Source organism: Daktulosphaira vitifoliae, unplaced genomic scaffold (assembly GCF_025091365.1).
Source record: "Daktulosphaira vitifoliae isolate Bord-2020 unplaced genomic scaffold, ASM2509136v1 Scaffold_1, whole genome shotgun sequence".
NCBI classification, from domain to species: domain Eukaryota; kingdom Metazoa; phylum Arthropoda; class Insecta; order Hemiptera; family Phylloxeridae; genus Daktulosphaira; species Daktulosphaira vitifoliae.
The window spans coordinates 72,723,990-72,742,995 of NW_026099572.1; the positions used below are offsets into that span (position 1 = coordinate 72,723,990).

Genomic DNA, 19,006 nt, shown 5'->3' on the forward strand with positions numbered 1-19,006 from the left:
ATAGACACAAGTTATTAAGTTCAACAATTTCATGATAAGATTTTTGTTCTATGAGATGTTGTATTGGAAGCAGTGAGATTAAGGCTTTGTCAGAATCTGTGTAATCATCAGAGGTGGGCAAAATATTGTGTAGGACTTTGTATAAAATATTAAGCCACCTATTGTTTCTCTGGAGGCCAAAAAATGCAAAAGCGTGGCCGCAGTTACGATCCGGTTTCAAAGTTGCGTACGACTCAAACATACCAGTCATTGCAAAAAGACATCCGATGGCTATTTGAGTGTGCAGTGGATATCCAATTAGTAACATATCGTTCGTAGTGTGCTTCAATGAATCTAAGATGGAATGCAAGCAATTGTATTGTAACTTGACATTGTTTATACAATTTTCCAAATAAACATCTGTCAAATCACAAACTGTTGTATCTGATTTACAGTTTTTCAATTGAGATTTAAANTTGTTGTATCTGATTTATAGTTTTTCAATTGAGATTTAAAATACGAAGATCGAGTTTTTTTATCAGCAGTTCTTTCGACGTAAGGAAATTTATCTATTATCTTATTTCTACACTCAAGTAACGACCCATCGCAAAATTTTGATCCACGTACTTTCGTTACTGGCTTTCCCATACAAAATTTTACCTGTGACACATCAATATTAGATTTTTTACATCGTACAGTTAATTTTTTATTCCATATATTATTTTCTAAATTACAAAATTTTATCATGTCCTTGTACAATATTTCAGCTTCTTCTCTAAGGCTTAAGTCTCGACGGCTCATCTTTTCCGCGTACGAGACGTCAAATTTCTTCTTATTATACTTTTTGGATACGTTTTTTGATATAAGAGTTTGGTCTTCACGAATCGGTTTTAAATTGTACCTTTTGATAAACTCTTTGCACACATAACTTTGAATTTCCTTCATTTCATTATAATACTCGGCCTTTAAAAACCACGACCTAATGTTTCTCTCGATAGTTCTTATTTGTAAGTTGGAAAAATAACTTGAACACTTGAATATTTCGTTAATAAAAGTCCTGGGTATTTGTCTAAGAGGAAACATTGCGTTTTCGTGGTTTTCACTTTCAAAAAACGACTGAATGAAAGGCTCTGCAAATTTTCTACCTTTGTAATCTTTGCATACGATATATATTTCTGAATTTCCGGACTTACTGGTGGCTGGTTTCTGAATTTCGACAGATTTAAATAGACAACAAAGCAAATATATTCTACAAATTGTGTTACATTCGAATATCGTAAACGTTTTTAATACAAATGATCCTCTGTCTTTTAATATGTTCAAACCTACCATTACCTCATAATTATGTAAACGCATGACAGTACATTCTTGTTCATCTGGATTATTTTGACAATCTATACTTCCATCGGCCGTTACCAAACTTACGCTGTTTATAAATCTTTTAGAAACCGTTTGCAATAAGTGTTCGTGATACTTCGGTTGAAATATGTCACCAGTATAGTCCGGACCGAATTCCCATTTGTCTAATGTGTTTAATATTAAGCGGTCATCAGTAATAATTTCAGGTTGGCCATTGGATTCGTGGTACGGGTTAAGTGTCATGGCCAACCAGTCGAAATTTAAGTTACGATGATTTAGTGATATGTAATGATTCCGGGAGCTTCACAGAGATGTACAGAGTTGAAATTAGCTTTGGATGTACATTCTTGAGTAATCAAAGTAGAATTGCCTAAGATTTCATAGAACTTACACCAAGCTTGAGTCAAAAAATCAGGACTTATATTTTTCTTAAGATGACCAATGACTAATCCAGCAGAATTCATTTTGGTTGTATGTGCATGCCATGTTTCGCTGTTGAAGTTATCCAGTTTGTGCTTAACAAAATTCAACTCTAATTTCAGTTCTTGAAACTTGTGTAATTGCCAAGAAGGCTTTGTAAACATACTACTAGAGCGCGGCATTCGCCAATTTGTACTAAGTACAAACTTTTTAGAGAACGCTATAGCTTTTTCGTTATGTTCGGTTGGAGGTGTCATTGTGTGAAAAAATACTTAAACTTTCTTCGTTCACGTCAAATCGCCTCCTGAAGAGAAAACTATTTATTTGATTTAAGCATATAGAAATTTTGTTACTTAGAAACGGATTTCTGTATGTTTAATTATAAATAAAAATAACTATTGGCCTAAACTAAAATTAAATAATAATCCCACGATAAATTTTTATACTTTTAAATAAAATAATTATACCTATGTAAATAATCAACATTTAGAGTAATAGAAAAAGAAAATACTTATCAATTTTGGGAAAAAAAATATAATTTTTTTTTTTGAATTGTTACAGAAAATATTATGACATACTTAAATAACGTAACATTTGTTTTAAAACCTTATTTCTAAACTCCGTTTAAAATGTATTATTACCATATGATTCAATATTAATAACAATTTTTATAAAATGGTATAATTTTAAAATCAAATAGATAATTTAAGATAATTTTTCACAATGTTATTTTTATAAATAAAAAAACTACTTAATTTTTATTTATGAAAAGATACTTTTCTATAATAATATTTTTTATATAATACCTCAATAAGTTATATCCAATAGTAAATTATTTAATATGTATTCATATATTACAATAATAAATCATAAAACATGTAATCAGAATATAAATAAGGAAATAGGAGATCATTTGCTCTTGGAATAATCCATTAAATTTTTAAAAATTAAACACTATCTACAGATTTGCATCGAAGCGTTTTTAACACGCTTTTATTAGTTTCACTTGTATGTATGTATGTATGTATGTATGTATGTATGTATGTATGTATGTATGTATGTATGTATGTATGTATGTATGTATGTATGTATGTATGTATGTATGTATGTATGTATGTATGTATGTATGTATGTATGTATGTATGTATGTATGTATGTATGTATGTATGTATGTATGTATGTATGTATGTATGTATGTATGTATGTATGTATGTATGTATGTATGTATGTATGTATGTATGTATGTATGTATGTATGTATGTATGTATGTATGTATGTATGTATGTATGTATGTATGTATGTATGTATGTATGTATGTATGTATGTATGTATGTATGTATGTATGTATGTATGTATGTATGTATGTATGTATGTATGTATGTATGTATGTATGTATGTATGTATGTATGTATGTATGTATGTATGTATGTATGTATGTATGTATGTATGTATGTATGTATGTATGTATGTATGTATGTATGTATGTATGTATGTATGTATGTATGTATGTATGTATGTATGTATGTATGTATGTATGTATGTATGTATGTATGTATGTATGNCCCACGCTTTTATCACAATAAAACTAGTATTTTTTGTTCATAATTATTTTAAAAATTATTTTTAACTTTTTAGTTCGATGTGCTTTAAAAGCGTGTTTTTTTTAGTTTTTTAAACTATATTTTTTATGATAGTAATTTTAATCACTGTCAAATTAAATCTATACTGGACCCAACTATGCCACGACCCTACCGTTCTGGGTTTTTTACTATATTTTAGGTTTTAGCTTCGATGCAAAGCTAAGAAGGTATTTTTTTGTGACTATCATTTATTTTTTCTGCTCTCACTTAACCTACTTTTTTTAATAATACGTCAAATGATTACAATTCGTAATTATTGACGAATCAAGTTTGATATTATAATTTGTTTTGATAGGTTTCAACTACAAAATTAAATAATTTTATTTTGTAATTTAATAATTTTTTTACTCTATTAGTGTGTGCTACTACTAGACCTGCCCGTAGGACAGTGGCGGATCCAGTGGGGGGCGCGCGCCCCCTCCTCAGCTACTGGTTTACTGATTAAATTAAAATACCTTTAATTAGGACTTGGTATCTAAAAATCTAAAAATAATGAGTGCATGCGAATTATGTAGGAACACCCATTGCTTTATCGAAATAACATCAATAATAGAATATATATATATATATATGTACTGATATACTGTATTATATCTCTATATTGAAGCAATCGTGTTATTTATAGAACACGCTACATGTATTTTTTTAATAGTATTTGTACAAACTTAGGTAAACTATTATTTCTATTTAAGTTATCTATTACGATAAAAATCAAAAAAAATATTGAGCTTTTCTGATAAATTTACTATAAATAGTAATTACAAATTTTTCTGACTACATATTAATCTTAACGATACAATTTATTTAACTTATTGAGAAAGATTAAAGAAATAAATTCATTACATAATTTAATTAATTAATTAATATAATTAACATAATTTATTAGTGGTTTATTGTAATTGACATAGATGAATTATAAAAGAATCGTAACAATATTCTATACAATTAAGAGTATGGCGACGAAACTACGACAAATTGTTATATAAAATATTTGACCCGAATATGCTCAAGTCGAGTTATTAGCTATGTGTTGTATCAGCACGACTTGTGCAATAGTTCATAACACCCCCAAAGTTCAACGAAAGCCTTATTTCCCTTTTGAAATTTACTTAATGACGGGTAATGGGTTTTGCATTTCTACAGCTCCTGTTTGAAAATATATGGGTTGTAAGATAGGTGATTCGTTGCTCTGAGGTTTACAATTAATACTATGTCGTACATATTTTTTAATTTTTAAATATATATACAGTATCAGAATTTAAAATAAAATTAAGATCATCAACGTTATCATACATCCTATCAGTATTGTAGCATGATGGCTATTCTTCCTATTCTTATTAATTAAATCTAAACTATCTTGTATTATCTCTAAAATTTAGACCACCAGGGGTTCGCGAGCCAGTCATAGGGGGTCCGCGGTACCATACATTTTTTCTTCGATTTTTATTAGAAATTAATATTTTTTTTTAAATAGTGAAAAAAAATTACGGCTTATGGAGGAACCGTATAATATTATACGGTTCTGTATAATAGTATTTTTCATAAGTGTGTAGGTAGATTTATAAATAATATTATTATCGCAACCGATAATAATTATGTCAATCACATTAAGTAAATTATTTTGTATAGTAAAGTATAATTATATATTAGTTAAGTATAGTAATAAAATGTAAAGTAAAGTAATAAAAATTAACATTTTTTGATAAATTTTGTGTATTCTTGTTAATGAGCAAAAAAAGGTCTTCCTAGTTTTCGTAAAATTGAGGGGGTCCGCGACCTATAAAATATTGCCGAAGTGGTCCGTGCTGGTAAAAAGGTTGGGAAACACTGCTCTAAATCATTTGAATATTTAAGTAAATTTTTTAATTATAATGTGCCTGTGTCGTTTGTAATCTAATTTGTTTTATTGGTTTACTATTAAAATAGTTTATGGTCTCTACTGGTATGATGAAAAAAACATCTGTAAGTATTGTGGATTTATATTTTCACGGCGGTAACAAAACCGAATGTTCGGTGTAAATTGGGACTGCCTAAAGGACGGACCGTTCGCCACGGACTTCCAAAAACTTCCAAAAATTTCCAATATGTTCCAAAAAGTTCCAGAAAATTATAATACACATTATATGATTTGGTGGGGATATATATATTTGTGGGGATGGATTAATTATATATATTTAAATACGGTAGATATATTATAATAACTACCGATGTATATGCTATTGCTCGTTCGACTTTCAGTTTGGAACTGCCTGTATATTGCAATATAGTAATAACTACCGACGCATAAGCCATTGCCTGTCCGCTGCGGAGTGTTCGCCTCGACGTCGCATAACAACTACCGTCCGACCACCACTAAATAAAAATAGGAACTACCCGTATATTATCAACACGGTAAAGTGTACAATTATTAAGGACATTACTTAGGTTTAAAATAGTTAATTTATTTAGTTACACATGAACTGATAAATATAAGATTCAACTATTGCTACTTCTCTGATACTACGTTATATTATATAATATTAAAATAATAAGTATTATTATAATTTATATTTACTACTTATGTTGATTGTAATTCATAATCTATTGAAAAATTAAAAGAAGAATAATTTACTTAAGTAGGTATATCTATTTTAATTTGGCCAGATGAAATTTTAAAATGGCTTACTTGAAATTCGCACACCCCCAAAAAATTGAAATAACGCCCCTGCAGGTAGTTCCAAAATGGATTATAAAAGAGATCGGATGGTTATGCAAACATAGCGTAACAGATGACAATAGCATATACATCAGTAGTTTTTATACAATATAACTGTGGACCCTGGAATTTTTTGGAAGTTCTCGTCAGAAGCAGATCGTTCGTGTTTTAGGCTACTCTATAGGGGATTTTAGGTCACCCCTATTGTTCTCATTGTCACAATTGACCTGTATCCCTCCTGAACATTTTGTTCAGATCTATTATGTAAACTTAAATAATTTTACACATAATGGCCAAGCTGAAACAACTCTAAATCAATAAAATAAAAAATATAGTTAAAAAAACACGCTTTTAAAGTACATCGAACAAAAAAGTTAAAAATCATTTTTAAAATAAGCTTAAAACAATAATGAACAAAAATTACTAGTATTATTGTGATAAAAGTGTCGGGCGCTCAATATAAGATAAATATGGCACAAAGCACCCATGGTTGTAACGGGTAAAGGGAAATCGAGGTTCGATTCCGGGGAGGTAGTCTGATAAACGGCTACCACATCCAAGGAAAGCAGTAGGCGCATAAATTACCAACTCCCGGAACCTGGAGGTAATGACGAAAAATGACGATACGGAAATCATCCTTCGTAATCGGAATGAATACTTTATATCTCTTAATTAGAATAAAGCGTGTTAATATATAAATTTTAATAGTAATTAAATATATACAAGTAAAGCGACTGAAGTACGTAAACGTATCATGCACTAGGTATAGCCGTGTTTGTGGATAGTCGGGTCGGACTAACGTTATATCTGAGGTATTAATGGCGGTAGGATATATACGTAGCCGTATGACACGCGGGTGGTATTGGTCAGTCAAAATAAAAATTTGTTTATATATATATATATATATACAATATTGATGACAAGCACGCGTGCACAGGTATGATAACCAAAAATAAATTTATACAGGAATAGTGTTGCCGTCGTGAGGTGAGGTGAGGTGAATACGTTATGACAGGCTAGTCTCAAGGCCATAGACGACAGAATATGCGACAACGCTTGGCGAGTGGAGAGTTACAAACATACATACATACATACAGGTGAAACTAATATAAGCGTGTTAAAAAAACTATATTTTATTGAAAATGAAGTATATTTATAATATTAATATATTTATTATTATAATCTATAAGCCATTATTAAAAAAATCTTATTTTTATATTAACTAAGGTACTTTCTAATAATTACATTTATGAACCAATCTTCAGTAAATTTTAGATGATCTCCAGGAATTGCCAAAAAATGTAACCGACCTGTTTCCTCTAACTCTTTTAGGCCAATTCGGTCCTATAAATAATTGGTCTAGATGTATAAAATAAATAACTTAGAATTATCTATAATTTACCAGTAGATATAAAGTTGACTGTTCCAGAGGCATAATTTTAATATCTTGTCCTGGTGAATAAAAAGCAAACCATGAACTTTCTTTAGGTATTACCATGGTATCATTAGCAAACATAATCAAGACAAAATTTTTTAGTTTTAATAAGTTATCTCGATAAATTTTATTATTTGTTCTTTCATTATTAATATCAGCAAGAAAATAACTTCTTGAAATATAGTCATTTTCTTTGATTGGATCATGCCAGTATTCTGCTTGAACAAATGAATCTTGAATCCAACTAGAAAAATATATTTATTAATTATTAAATAGTGCAAGTCATTTTAATACTATTTAATTTTGTATTCAATTCATTATTAATATATGTTATTGTTGTCATATATGAATTGTTTGTTAGTTTTTTTTTTTTTTTTTTTATAGGCTTTATTAAAATAATATTTAGCTCAACAATTATAAAGAAGAAAGAATAAGTAAATTAGAAGTATAACAATAACACTGCTATGTTATAATGGTATAACAAATATGACAATAATTGTTAGTATACTCAAAAATAAAGAAAAATTAAATATTATTAAAATTATTGTTAATAGAGATTTAAAAGTACAAACTAAAAGAATTACTAAATTAAAATTTTTATTTGAAATAATAGAGGAAGAGAGAAAATAAATAAATAAGTAAATAGAAAAATAGAAAATAAAATAATGAGAGATTAAATGACAAAGCCAGAACTCCTCAAGAAAGATATGATTGAAATAATAATAAAGGAAGAACGGGAATTAGGAGTATTAGCTACGGAAGAGGGATTAATATTGTGAGAGGCTAAGAGGCTAAATAGTTTATTTCTGCTGTTAATTAGGGCAGGACAATCAAAGAGAAGATGAGAAAAAACGCATAGAGCTTCACTATCATGTAGGGGATAGAAGGGAACAGAATTTAAGGAAAGATGGAATACATGGTAAGGCAGAAGATTATGACCTAACGTAAGTCTTGGTACTGAGAAATAATATTTCTGGATAAGTCAAGGTTATGAAACCATGGAGAATGAATAATGGAAGGAGAAATCAAGCAGTACCAACATACCGTTTGCAATTTTATTGTAGTCAACTGTCCTGCCAGGCTTGAAGAACTGTCTGTGAAAAGAAGCGGAAAAAGTCAAAAGCGGGAATGTTATGACTAGTAGTAGTAAAGAATATAAAAATGAGAGCATTAACGATGGCAAGGCTTCAGTGGTAAAAGAAGAAGGAAGGGTGGAGTACACCTGAGTATGAAATGTTAAGTTCGGGAATAAAGAACAACCAGCCGAGTTAGTTGATACAGAACTATCTGTTAATATGAAGCATTTAGTCGGAAAATTAGCTGAGATATAATCTTTGAAGAGATTATTAACGGAAGTTGCAGGAAGAGAACGGAGGATTGAAGGAGGGAAGCCGAGGAAACACGTTGAAGTATACACTATAGGAGCTAGTATGAGGACAATCAAATAAAGATAATCTGGATTGTGACTTGTAAATGTGACAGACCATGGAGGACAGGAAAGAGCATACTGAGGCCAAAATTAACAGCAGAAATAAACTATTTAGCCTCTTAGCCTCTCACAATATTAATCCCTCTTCCGTAGCTAATACTCCTAATTCCCGTTCTTCCTTTATTATTATTTCAATCATATCTTTCTTGAGGAGTTCTGGCTTTGTCATTTAATCTCTCATTATTTTATTTTCTATTTTTCTATTTACTTATTTATTTATTTTCTCTCTTCCTCTATTATTTCAAATAAAAATTTTAATTTAGTAATTCTATTAGTTTGTACTTTTAAATCTCTATTAACAATAATTTTAATAATATTTAATTTTTCTTTATTTTTGAGTATACTAACAATTATTGTCATATTTGTTATACCATTATAACATAGCAGTGTTATTGTTATACTTCTAATTTACTTATTTTTTCTTTTTTTATAATTGTTGAGCTAAATATTATTTTAATAAAGCCTATAAAAAAAAATAAAAAAAAAACTAACAAACAATTCATATATGACAACAATAACATATATTAATAATGAATTGAATACAAAATTAAATTGTCATAGAAATTCATATTTTACAAATTAATAGTCACAATTAAAATATGTGCAGAAATGAGTCAATGTCCATTTGACACCAACCGCGTGGACTTAATAAAAAAAGTTGTAAAAAGGTGAAAAATGAACGCATTGAATTGATTTTTGTATATCTCAGAAGTGATATTGAGTGGATCTGGTAAAAATTTTGAACCTTAATTTGTAAAACTCTAGCATTAACAAGCAGCAAAAATATTTCGACCTTCACGCATTTTCTTGCGCGATAAAAAACAAATAAGTAGACATAAAAAAAATTATAAACGGTCATAATCTTATAAACGGTCCACCTTCGAATTTGTGACATTATAAATTCTTTCATTTTTTTTAAAATAGAAATCAATAAATAATTCCAATTAGTCTTTTTATAGTAGATTTTACTTAGTTAAATCCCATTTGCACATCCACTATCTATTATGTTTAAAATTTTATTTGTTACTTGAAAAATATAATCAATTTTATTAATCTAAACCATTATAATGGACTTATATATAGTTATTGTTAAATTATCATAATTATTTTTAGTACAATTATGTGTTTACCTAACATAAGCATCTTTATTTAGAAGTTGTCTTACATATTCACACCATTTATGATTTTGATAAAGACATCTAGGCATGCCAAATACTCCTTGATGTTGACCACCAATAGAAATTAAATTAATCATTGGTGGATTAGGGCATCTTTGAGCAACTGCTCTTCTAAAAAATTGACCATTTTCAATATTTTTTTTTTTTTAAGAAATTAGTATTTACAAAAATTGAGCTCCTTGAGAAAATCCAATAGCATTATAGCCATTCTGTAAATATGGATCTGTACTAATTTGATTACAAACATCTTTTACTTGAACATTAACATTTTTAAAAAATCCATTTGCAATGTCCTTTAAAAAAAAAAAAAAAAAAAAATTGAGAATAATATAAATACAAGACAATTTTTTAGAAACTAAAACCAAAATAAAAAAATTTAATTATTCATTAAATTGTTCGAATCAAAATCAGAAGAAACAATATTTTGAATTAGTTTTTGTTCAAACTATAAATTTGAAGAAGTATTTTGTTGTTGTGTAATAAAAGAGTCATTATGGTCAGGGGTAGATTAGATCATTGGGAATTCAAATGTTTTTCTCTATTATAAGTAATACTAAAAAGGGGAAAACAAATTAAGGAGTCAACCAAAATATCCATGAAATCTGTGCTGATATTTAGAATTTACCAAAACCTATAAGTTTTTTCAATGCATACCACAATGTTCCAATTTATTAAAAACCTGTCCCAAATTCTATTTTTTTAAATTTTATTTTATTTTAGTTATGCAAAAAATCTATTAATCTACAACACTAAATATATTTAATATATTATAATAGATTTTATAGTTCAATTTTTTTTTTTCAACTAAGTTTTAACTGAAAAAGTAAAAATGTTAAGTATACCAGTTAAAATTAAATTTTAAGGGTTAAAATTAAGTGTTATCACAGAACATTCTTTATTTTTAATACCTTTATTATGGTAACAAAAACCTGTTTTGTTTTAGAATTAATAAAATTTGATTTTTTTAGAATCAAGCTTTTCAGTGTAATGGTCTCAGGTTATAGAAATAAGTTTTAAGAATATTTTAATATGCTTTTTAATTGTTAATATTTGCTAATGAATTGTACAATTGTTATTTAGACTGAAAAAATGTTGATGATAAAAAATAAGCTTATTAATTAGATTTTTTGTGCCTTACTCTTAAATTTTAAATTAAATATAAATTGTTAAAAAATAGAACGCAAAAATTAAAAACATATGTACATTTCATAAAACTTATAAATTAACTATGATCATCTTACATGCCCAAGCATAAGACTGATGATGTTTAATAGAAATAAAATAAAGATAACTTTATCAGTTTATTACATCAACTTAAGTTTAATATTTATATTGATAGATGTGATATTTAACAAATATCAAATAAATAGTATCAAATTTACATTTAACCCAAAATGAACCAACCTAATTATGAGCCCTAAACTCCCTTTAGAAAATAATTATCAAAAAACTAGTATCAGATTTGATTTCAGGGAATTAAAAAAACTTATATGTGAACTTTTTTTTATCATTTGGATATGACTATTTATTTTGTAATTATAATATAACTAAATTTAACCTGTTCAATAGATTTTCCAATTTTCAACGATTTTACATAAGTATTTGACCCTAATTCTTTTTTCAAAACTTTTACAATCCTTCCCAAACTTAGTGGGTTACAACAGCTATCACCTAAATCATAAAATATATTTTAAAATTAATAATAATTTTAGAACATTTCTTACTGAAAGAAACAATAAGTAGTAAACAATGACAGTTTCACTCAACATTAGAAAGTTCTAAACAACTTTCTAAAGTTGGGTGAAATTACCAACTGATTCATAATTTACCAATATACTATAGATTTTAGACAATTAAATGGGAGCGAGACAACCTGATATATCACCATAAACAAAGTTGACTTTTTAAAAAAAAATATCTCTGAAATTCTATATCCTATAAATAAATATTAAATTGAAACTTTAATTATAAACACAAGTTAAAAACATTTGCTTCAATATCTTTTATGTCAAAACTATAAAATATAAAAGTTAAATTTTTAATTCGGCTAAGATTTCATGACGGGTTTAATCATATTTTTAATTATTTCAATAGTTTCAACTATTCTGAAAATGTACACTTAACTGACTATGTACAATCAAAATAGCGAAGTTATTACATTTCTTGTCTTTAAGATTTTTGCTAAAAATCTTACCCATTCCATGCCATAAAACAATAGGCGTAGAAAGATTCTCTAATGCATGGACTTCAATCAATTTTTGAAATTGAAATAAAAATATCAAGCTATAAATATTATCTGAAAACATTATAAATTTATTTAAAATTATAATACGATGTTTTACAAAGTAAGTATTCGATAAAAGAGGTTTTCAAATCTATTTTTAACAAAATAAATATTTTTCAATCTAACATAATGAATGTTTCAAAATACATAACAATAATCTTAAAAATTAAAAAATTATTGACACTACATAAAAACAAATTAGTTAAAACTCTGCTGAAAACTATGATTGTACTAAAACAATTATAAATAAATAAATTTAAATAATGTTTATAATATGAATTAAAATTAACCAATTCTAACTAATTTAACCGAAATGAAATGTGATAACAGAAATAATTCGATGGTTACATGGAATAAATTAGAACCAAGGTGTTTGTCAATGATATTATCAAAGAAAGAATTGTTTTCCGTTTTTCTGAGATGATTCATTTATGATTACAGTAGAAGAATTAAATTCGTATTGTATTTCTCATTAATTTTTTTATGTTATTTGACCACTGATTGTATTCCAGATTTTGAATCTAGTGTTTTATTTTAATTTGTTACAATAACTTAAAATATAATTATTATAGTAGCATACTGATAATTAATTGGAATTAACCAATTTACTATTTTGAAGAGTATATTGCAACACAGCGATACCAGATGCTTTTTCCTTAGGTTTTAATTATCATTTAGTTAACGTTTTACATTTGATTACGCAAACCAAAAAGTTATGGCGAAAGAATATGACCATCTGTTTAAATTACTTATAATTGGAGATAGCGGTAAGATATAAATTATGAATCATAATAATTAAAAAAATTGATATGTATCATTATAAATATGTTTAGAAAAGCTAAACTACTTAACTAAATTTTCAGGTGTTGGTAAAAGTTCACTATTAGTTAGGTTTGCTGATAATACATTCTCAGGTAGTTATATAACAACCATAGGCGTCGACTTTAAAATAAGAACTGTAATTGTTGATGGAGAAAAAGTTAAATTGCAGATTTGGGATACAGCTGGCCAAGAAAGATTCAGAACTATTACGTCTACGTAATATAAATAAACCTATACAATTGTTGAAATTAAAAATTATTTTATTTATGTATTATTTTAAAGATATTATAGAGGAACTCATGGTGTAATAGTTGTTTATGATGTAACTAATGGAGACTCCTTTGCAAATGTTAAGCGATGGTTACATGAAATAGACCAAAACTGTGAAGTTGTTAATAGGATACTAGGTAACCAAGATAATTAAAGTAAAATTTTCTGTGAAAAAACAAATATAATAAAAATATTATTACATTTGAATTGTTATTGTAAATTAATAAGTATAATCTTTATTATGTTTTATGTTTATAGTCACTATTATTATATAAAATTTATCTACTGATTAAAAAAAGATGTAAGTACTGTATATTTTTTTTAGTGGGAAATAAAAATGATGCACCAGATCGAAAAGTTGTTTTAACAGAAGATGCTCAGAGATTTGCTGATCAAATGGGCATCCAATTATATGAAACTAGTGCTAAAGATAATATAAATGTTGAACAGGTACCAATTTAATTGACCACTTAAAAACCCAATTCAATTGAGTATACAGTTAACAATTTTAGTAGTAGTTTTTAAGTAATCATATTTATAATTAATTTTTTTTTTTTTTTATTAATAAAACACATTGATTAAGTGTTTTGTACTTTTATTACAAAGTCAATTTTATAGTATATTAATTAAGTCATTTTGTTATGTGTATAATAAAAATAATAAAATATAAGGAGAAATAGTGCTCTTTTATATGTAAAATATAGTCAAATTTTAAAAATGATTTTAATTGTATCATGACATTTAATTTAAAAAAATTTTTAGATGTTCATGTCAATTACTAAGCAAGTTTTACGAAATAAAAAAGAAACTAAGGAAAGACAAGCACATCAACATAATGATGTCGTAAATCTACGGAAAGGTCATGCGAAAGGAGCAAAAAGAAAATGTTGTTAAAAATTGTTACTTCCTGCATATGTAAGTTATTCAAAATTTTTAATTTTAATTACAACTTTATAAACTGTTTATGTTTATTATAATTATTATACTATTAATTTTTTTTTTTTTTTTGTTACCACATACACTTTATTATTTTATTATGTGAATACACAAGCTCAAGCTTTTTATTTTGTGTTTTTTTTTTTTTTTTTTTATAAAATAAAGAAACAAACTATTTTAGAATTTATTTTAAGTTTTAAAAATTTTTGTTAGTTTCGATGTTCAAAATTACACATTTTAATATAATTAATACAAAATTGTTATTTTATTAAAAAATAAATATCCCTTTTTAAATTAATTTGGTGCTTTCTAAATTTATTAACATGATAATATATTAATCAAAATAAATTTGTATTATCAAATTTAAATATTATGTAATTTTATATGATTGTTGATTAAATAAATTGAAATAGTATTCTTATAAAAAAGAAAATCTCACAAAAACAATAGTTATCATTAATATAGTGTATGGAATACATAATATTCCGAATATTATAGAAAAATAGTGTGTATAATTAAATTTTACTACCATATAAATGGTCACTATATAAAAGTTGTATTAATTATTATATTTATAATAACTAGAAGAGTATTTTTGTATATTGGCCTTTTATATTATCATCTAACATACATATATAATAAATAATATTATGTTATGATGTAATGAAACTGCTTTTCTAATTTTTTTAAGTGATTTGATTAGTAAAATATTTTGTTACTTAAAAGAACAATCATTACAACTCATAGTATTTTGTATTTTGTAGTTACAAAATGAAAATAGTATAATTCAAACATTTGATAAATCAATAAATATGTGAAAAAAAGTGAAGTAATCATATAGTTTTGAATTTCAAATATCACTCGATTAATAAAGATAAGAATGGTTAATTTTTTTAGAAAATTATTTATATCAATCTATTACTTTAATTATGAAATTCTTTCAAAGCTGTTTTTAAATCTTTCAATACTCATATAATACTTTTAGGCGTAATAGAATTTTCTGGATTGCAGGTAATATTTTAGGAAAAAGAATATAGTTTTAATTTCTATTGACTTATTTAATTTAAGTAACATATTTAGGTATTGTATTAATTAATTTTTTTTTAAATTTTAATTTACATAAAAAGAATATAATAGTAGTTAGTAAAAGAATGACTTTTATATTTAGCCAGCCTGCTTTAGATTTTTTACTTTTTTTGTAATTGTAATCTTATTAAATCAAATTAAATTTTTTTTTAAGTATAATTATTTGATTTTCATCACTTTTTTTTTGTAAGCAATAGTTAATCATCTTAATTAATAATATTTTCATTTATTTATTTTTGGCAGTGTAAATATTCTTTAATCAATCATCTTATTATTACAATTATTTATAATATTAAAGTAATATTTATATAAACTATAATTAAGAGCCTTAATTTATTGCCAATTATTTAAAATATTGATATCAAGTTTTTAACAATATATTTTAGCCATAATTTAAACATTAAAAATAGTTGTTCTTGATTTTGGAAGTTGATTGTATAATTAAAATTTGTATTTTTCATTAATCAATTTTAAAATTAAGTCTCAAATTAGATGAATATATTATTTTTATGCATTTCCTTCTAATTATGGTTTATGTTTCAACACTTTTTATTATTTATAATACTTTTCCTTGCTTATGTAAACCTTTCTTATATTGTTGAGTTATTTCACAAACACTCTAATTATAATTTTTTTGCAGTGGTAATATTATTATTAAATTGATACAAGTAGAATAAAATATTTGTGTAGTATATTATACCATATGTTAAATTATTCAGTAATAGTAGTTTATCCAATTGTATCTTGTATAGCCAAATTTTGTTATTTTAGAAGGAAGATAAAATATATGCATTTCTTATTTATTCATCGAACGAATAATATTTGTAAATATATGGTATTGTCTTCCAATATTTTGTTAAATGTTAAGTTATCGCATTTATGACTTATTTAGTAATCTGTGATGTATTGTGTTGTAGTTGATGATATAAATTTACTAAACAATTCATTTTTAATCATATCTGTTACAAAACTATGCTTTTAAAAAATAATTTAATATAACCATTATGATAATATATTATGAATTTTATCATAAATTATACTGAGTGTATTTTAATTGTTTTATATTTTTGCGTTTTAAATTTATGTAAAAATATGATACAAACTGTATACTTATATACATACATTTTTCTTGTATTAAATTTATGATCCTCTTTTATGTAAATGTATTAAATATATTGTTAAGTTTTATTTTAAAATTAAATTATATTGTATTATTATTTAGTAATATTCATTATTTTCCATGTTGAATTTATTGTAATCCTCACGTTTTGATAATTTTATTATCTTTTGTATCACGCTCAAAAATACCATTAAAAATAAATTTATATACCAAATATTTTTTATTTATAATAAAGCCTTTATAATAAAAAGTATTTATTTTTATGTCTTCGTACAAATCATAAATTTATGATTATTTATGATGATACACAGTAATTATTTCATTGAAATTAATCATAATGATGAAATTATTTGTTATGGTTTAAGATACTAATATATTTCAATGGTACTAAATGTAGATTGGTAGGTAGGTTAACTACCTAAAACTAGGTAGTTAAAACATGTACAAAATAAATTATTAAGTTCTATTTTTATAATACCAATGATATTTTATAGATATATCTGGATTACTAAGTCAAGTTTTTCTATTTTTTGAAGCTAACTAAAGAGTTTGATATTTTATTTTTATAAGAGTCAAAGTGAAATTTGTATTAAAACTTTTATTTAGTAAAATTCATACAAATAGACAATATAACAGAAAATTTTATTGAAATTTTCTTTGAATTGTTGCATTTTATACACTTGATACAATTGCAACTTAAAACTGATTATGATAATATGAAAGTTTTACCATAATCTATCTATCTATTAATTAACCTTTAAAAAAATTAACTTTACAATATTTGCGAAATATTTATAATTAAAAAAAGGGTTAAAGGTGAAGAAATAAATACAAGATATTTTTTAATCTCACAATAATGTTGTCAAGAGGAATTTTCGTCTTGTTATGAAGTTCATATCAAGATCATATTCTACTCATATCAATATCCATTGAAATTAATTTATCAACGTTATTACCTCAGATTAAAACAAAGACTAAAAAACATTTAAACTAGTTTTTAAAAACATTATACAACACATAAGTTTACACTTAAGACTTGTAAATGTTTGAAAAAATATTATATGAATAATTATATGTCATTATATACTAAACTTTTATATTGTGCAGTGAAATTATTTTTGACGGTTTTTTTATTTTACAGAGCTAAATACTGTTCTTTTTCTAAAATATTATTTCTATTTAAAATAATATTCAGACTTTGATATGTATGTATGTATCTCAATTGAAGTATTACAAATAATGCATTTTGAATAATTTTCAGTATTCAATAATTTTCAGAGTACTAATCCGAATACATTTTTGTATATTAAGAACAGTATACAAAATAGTTTTAAAAACAATTTTTATTCCTAAGATAAAAAATAATCCTAACAATCATTTGTGATTTTTGTATACCAAAGAAATAACCAACACGTTATTACACCCGTTGAAACAGGTCTTAAATTTAAATTTTCAAAGATAACTTGAAGACTATTTATTCCAAAGCTAACCCCAAAATCTACCACTCAGGGCATGTGAGTCTGATGCCTTTTAAAATTCTCCTCAACTACATTATTTAGAGGAAAAAATTCTAAAAATAGAAATTATTAGTGAAAGACAACGATATAATTTTACACATCGGCATATTTTGAAATTTGGCAATATCAATACCATTTTGATAACAATATCGTTATTCCAAAACAATTTTTTTTATTAAAATAGAAAGAAGCTCGAACTTATTTTAAACTTCAAAGTTGCAATTACAGATATAACATCGTATTGAATTACCTTAATTATTTTGACCTAATATTAGTAATTATTAAAAAACAAAATTTAACATTATTTTTTAATGAAACAGGTTTTTTTGTCAATTATCATTTAATATAAAATTTTTAAAAGTATTAAAAAATATTTACAAAGTATTGAATACATATTTACAATACTTAAAAAAAATATTTTACTGAATTATGTAGATATCGCTCGAGTATAGTCATTCAGAACATATCTATAAGCCCTAACCAACCTGTCAGGTAAAATGCCGATTGACCGGCCCTAGTTTTGAATAAAAATTAGACTAACACTAATATCAAGTTTCCATCTCCCAAATATCACCCCTGGCGTCTTTATACAATATATAGGACTTTATTCAAAATTATTCTAGTCAAAAAAGGAAAAAAATAAGCGTAGAATTTTTTTTTTTTTAGTTGTCCGCAGACTTATTGGGTGGATAAAATCGTTAAGTAACGTCTTATAAATGTTAAATACTGTATATGGTTGGTAATTAAAAAGCTTATTTTATCCAACAATTCCAATT

The 19,006-nt window shown here is 25.4% G+C and overlaps 3 protein-coding genes across 7 annotated transcripts; 1 reads left to right on the forward strand and 2 right to left on the reverse strand.

Moving 5' to 3' along the window:
• Positions 1-438: 438 nt before the first annotated feature.
• LOC126895368 (cap-specific mRNA (nucleoside-2'-O-)-methyltransferase 2-like) lies at positions 439-1,708 on the reverse strand. Its single transcript, XM_050667172.1, has one exon. The coding sequence runs from the start codon at positions 1,579-1,581 to the stop codon at positions 439-441; it is 1,143 nt and encodes a 380-aa protein (XP_050523129.1). The 5' UTR covers positions 1,582-1,708.
• A 212-nt stretch (positions 1,709-1,920) lies between these two features.
• LOC126895513 (palmitoyl-protein thioesterase 1) lies at positions 1,921-12,599 on the reverse strand. 5 transcript variants are annotated; one of them, XM_050667465.1, is made up of 7 exons: positions 12,390-12,599; positions 11,754-11,866; positions 10,361-10,488; positions 10,148-10,306; positions 7,496-7,772; positions 7,339-7,437; positions 1,921-2,062 (listed from the first exon to the last, which is right to left on the reverse strand). In XM_050667465.1, exons 1-7 carry the CDS (start codon positions 12,499-12,501, stop codon positions 2,051-2,053), a joined length of 900 nt encoding a protein of 299 aa, XP_050523422.1. In that variant the 5' UTR covers positions 12,502-12,599; the 3' UTR covers positions 1,921-2,050. The 5 variants fall into 5 exon arrangements, with proteins under 5 accessions (XP_050523422.1, XP_050523421.1, XP_050523423.1 ...); XM_050667464.1 differs by having other exon boundaries at positions 1,933-2,074; XM_050667462.1 differs by lacking the exon at positions 1,921-2,062 and adding an exon at positions 3,382-5,750.
• Positions 12,600-12,891: 292 nt separating this feature from the next.
• On the forward strand, positions 12,892-15,918 carry LOC126895520 (ras-related protein Rab-35). The gene is made up of 6 exons (XM_050667479.1): positions 12,892-13,246; positions 13,343-13,517; positions 13,584-13,708; positions 13,897-14,021; positions 14,334-14,486; positions 15,272-15,918. The coding sequence occupies exons 1-5, from the start codon at positions 13,195-13,197 to the stop codon at positions 14,463-14,465; spliced, it is 609 nt and encodes a 202-aa protein (XP_050523436.1). The 5' UTR covers positions 12,892-13,194; the 3' UTR covers positions 14,466-14,486; positions 15,272-15,918.
• The last annotated feature ends 3,088 nt before the right edge of the window (positions 15,919-19,006 follow it).

Excerpts from the sequence above, each read along its gene's own strand:
- LOC126895513 (XM_050667462.1), bottom strand. The coding sequence starts at position 12,501 with ATGTTTTCAGATAATATTTATAGCTTGATATTTTTATTTCAATTTCAA. Across the intron at positions 10,489-11,753 it reads TTGGAAAATCTATTGAACAG|GACATTGCAAATGGATTTTT; the intron begins GTTAAATTTAGT and ends TTTTTTTTAAAG. Across the intron at positions 5,751-7,338 it reads CTGAAGATTGGTTCATAAAT|TGGTGGTCGGACGGTAGTTG; the intron begins GTAATTATTAGA and ends ATTTTTATTTAG.
- LOC126895520 (XM_050667479.1), top strand. The coding sequence starts at position 13,195 with ATGGCGAAAGAATATGACCATCTGTTTAAATTACTTATAATTGGAGAT. Across the intron at positions 13,709-13,896 it reads AGTTGTTAATAGGATACTAG|TGGGAAATAAAAATGATGCA; the intron begins GTAACCAAGATA and ends TATTTTTTTTAG. Across the intron at positions 14,022-14,333 it reads ATAATATAAATGTTGAACAG|ATGTTCATGTCAATTACTAA; the intron begins GTACCAATTTAA and ends AAAAATTTTTAG.